This window comes from Gymnoscopelus microlampas, assembly GCF_963454915.1.
Source record: "Gymnoscopelus microlampas genome assembly, chromosome: 3".
Classification (NCBI taxonomy): domain Eukaryota; kingdom Metazoa; phylum Chordata; class Actinopteri; order Myctophiformes; family Myctophidae; genus Gymnoscopelus; species Gymnoscopelus microlampas.
Window position 1 is genome coordinate 14,871,832 of NC_139940.1, and position 2,830 is coordinate 14,874,661.

The following is a 2,830-nucleotide window of genomic DNA, read 5'->3' on the forward strand; positions in this document are numbered from 1 at the left end:
TCCCAGACATTAATGAAACTCCAGAACCTCTGCTTCGGGAAAATGTGTGAATTGTTAAGTTTGATATCTCACACACTCACACACACACGCACACAAAACATCACATCAAACAAGTGGTGTGCTTCTTCAACCTTTATTTACTCATGCTTTCTTTCCAGCACCATTTCATACAGTTACTCCTGGGAGCTGCCCTGAAAAAACTATACTGAGAAGCAATTTAACCACTTAAACCCTATATCATTTGTTGTATGTCCCCCCCAGGGGTCTATAATAGGCCCCCTTCTATTTTCCCGTACATCAAATATCTTTGCCGAAAATAGCCGATCTACAAGCTCACACAGCATTGCGTTGTTTTGTGAGCTTGTGAATGGCCTCTTTTCACAGAATAAGGGCGCTAGGGTTCATGTGGTTAAACATCTTGCTCAAGGGCGCCTTCTTGATGGAGGTTTTTGAGGAGTAGGGTGTTATTTGTTTGCCTTCCCAACCAGATTTTCCAAGCTAGTTTTAACGATTCAAATCTACAAGCAAACCCGCTCCTCTAACCTCTAGATGGCCCCACACATTTGTACTTAACATGAAAGAGCTTGAGTGTGTCAGAACATGCCTCTGTGTGAGAGTGTGTGTGTGTGTGTGTGTGTGTGTGTGTGTGTGTGTGTGTGTGTGTGTGTGTGTGTGTGTGTGTGTGTGTGAGTGAGAGTGAGTGAGTGCATCTCTCCAGCCTTAAGGCAGAGAGGTAAAAATAAGGCCACAGTGCAGCTGGAATCTGGTCATATTCTTTCCACTGCAGTCTATACGAGGCAGATGGATAGACAAGACAACTGACCTATATAAAAAAAAACATGAAGTTTGTATTGACAATCCTGACTCTGATCCAGGAAAGACAGACTGGCCTCCTCGTTAACAGATCATTTCTTAACACAGCTGGCCTTGTCAAACACACATATACACATTTTCTTGAACAGCAGTTTACATCGCCAAGCAAAACACAGTAGAGGCACTTTTTTTTTCTTCCAGAGAACAATAAATAATGCATTCATCAACATGCCTCGGAGCAAAAATAAATACGCAGAAATAAAATATACAGTGCAAAAGCTTCCAAGTTTAAAATCATATACAGTGCAAAGACTTCTACGTTTTTGCTACATCAACAGGACCTCTAGTTTGGTAAACGAGACAAGATCAATCATGTCAAATATGAGATTCTATTTTGCTGAAGCTCATGCAGATTTTACTATGCAGGTATAAAGTTCAATATACATTAAAAATAATCGTCGTTAGTTACGGTTCCCCGCTGGCCCTCAGCTCACCCAACAGCTGCTCATTGGTAGCCACCAACGACCTAAAACGTGCACACAAAAACAGTTTGAACACGCACATATATTTTTCTGTCATCAAATTTGCCGTCATGTGATGCCGATTCCCTTTCCCTAGTCTGCACTAGGGCGTTACATAACTGGAGAAAAGGATAGAGGAACAGCTCTCTTTGATGTGCAGCATCAGTACACAGGATATGTGGACTATCTTTATAATAAGTCACGTGACACAACACCAAATAATATGGCAACAAATTGTATTTAACACATTCACTGTCAGGGGTTTTCTAAAACAGGCTGTAGCTTCTGCCAGCATTTTTAAGCATTCTGACTAATCTTTCAAGAACCACAGAATATTTATCTCCAGTATGATCGATTGATCCCTGATGGTTGCTAATCACGGAGGGTTTCACTGTGCTTTCCGTGAAAAAAATAAATAATGTCATTGCAACCTCCCGTTCGCTTGTTATACCCAGCAGAGATACCGAATATTTCCCAAATACTTTCACCAGGAAGTGAATGGAGCAGCAAATCCTTGGATCGCGTTCTCTCCTGGTTCTGTGTTGTTTTTTTATGACGGAGATCTCCGTCAATGGCAGTGAATGTGTTAATAATGGGCGAGCAGGTGAGCGTTCAACATCTTTCTGTAGATGTATCCAGAACACCAAAAGTATGATGATATTACATTACATTTAATAATGGGTGAGGATTCAGCGTCTTTCTGTAGATCAGCTACAGTAGATCAGTTACAGTTACATACTGTATAACATCTCTAATGACTACTGTGGTGACTGCACCCTCTTACCTGTGACTTTCTTGCAGCATATGGGCCAGGTCCTTGACCTTCTCAGCCTCATGGACCTTCTGTTTCAGCCCCTCAATCTCCCTCCTCAGCTCATCCACCTCTGTCTGCGCCTCTACGGAACACAGTGGGACATTGAATCACAAGGCAGGAAATAACGGCATGTTTGTACGGTACTTGGATAAATAAATATCCCTCTGACTCACCCTTTATCTGAGTAACAGGAGACGTTTTCATCATACTCTTTAGATACTGCTGCTCCAGTTTGATGAGCTGCTTCTGAAGATTCACATTCTCCTCCAACACAATCTTCAGCTGCTCGTTCAATTTAGCCTGGATTGAGTTACAAACTGAAATGAATATTTGTTTTGACACAATTCCCCCCCCCCCCCCACACCCAACCCATTCCGTACCAAATGAAATGAGCCGTTTTGAGTGGTTTTGTTTTTGTTAGTTTTGCTAACAGGTTTTCCTCACCGCTGAGCTCTGGGAGTCTTCCAGCTGGACAGAGAGATCGCGGACTTCGATTTTTTGCTCTTCCTGTCGTACTTCCGCTTGACGCTTCAGTCCCTCCACTTCCCCTTTCAACGTCCTGATCTCATCCTCTCGACTGGAGATATCATCGTCCATCATGGAGAGGATCTGCACTGCCTTGGCTAGAGAGAGAGAGAGAGAGAGAATTAAATGGTTATAGATTGTTGGGCTTTCATAATTA

At 42.5% G+C, this 2,830-nt stretch overlaps 1 protein-coding gene across 2 annotated transcripts in view; it reads right to left on the bottom strand.

The window, feature by feature from the left end:
- Positions 1-160: 160 nt before the first annotated feature.
- The window catches only part of cep72 (centrosomal protein 72), a 9,649-nt gene continuing 6,979 nt past the window's right edge, over positions 161-2,830 (bottom strand). For both annotated transcript variants that reach the window (XM_084052899.1, XM_084052898.1), the window contains exons 11-14: positions 2,593-2,771; positions 2,322-2,448; positions 2,119-2,230; positions 161-1,339 (exon numbers count right to left, since the gene is read on the bottom strand). In XM_084052899.1, coding sequence (XP_083909025.1) covers positions 1,279-1,339; positions 2,119-2,230; positions 2,322-2,448; positions 2,593-2,771 — 479 coding nt within the window. In that variant the 3' untranslated portion in view covers positions 161-1,278. The remainder of the gene's footprint in view (positions 1,340-2,118; positions 2,231-2,321; positions 2,449-2,592; positions 2,772-2,830) is intronic.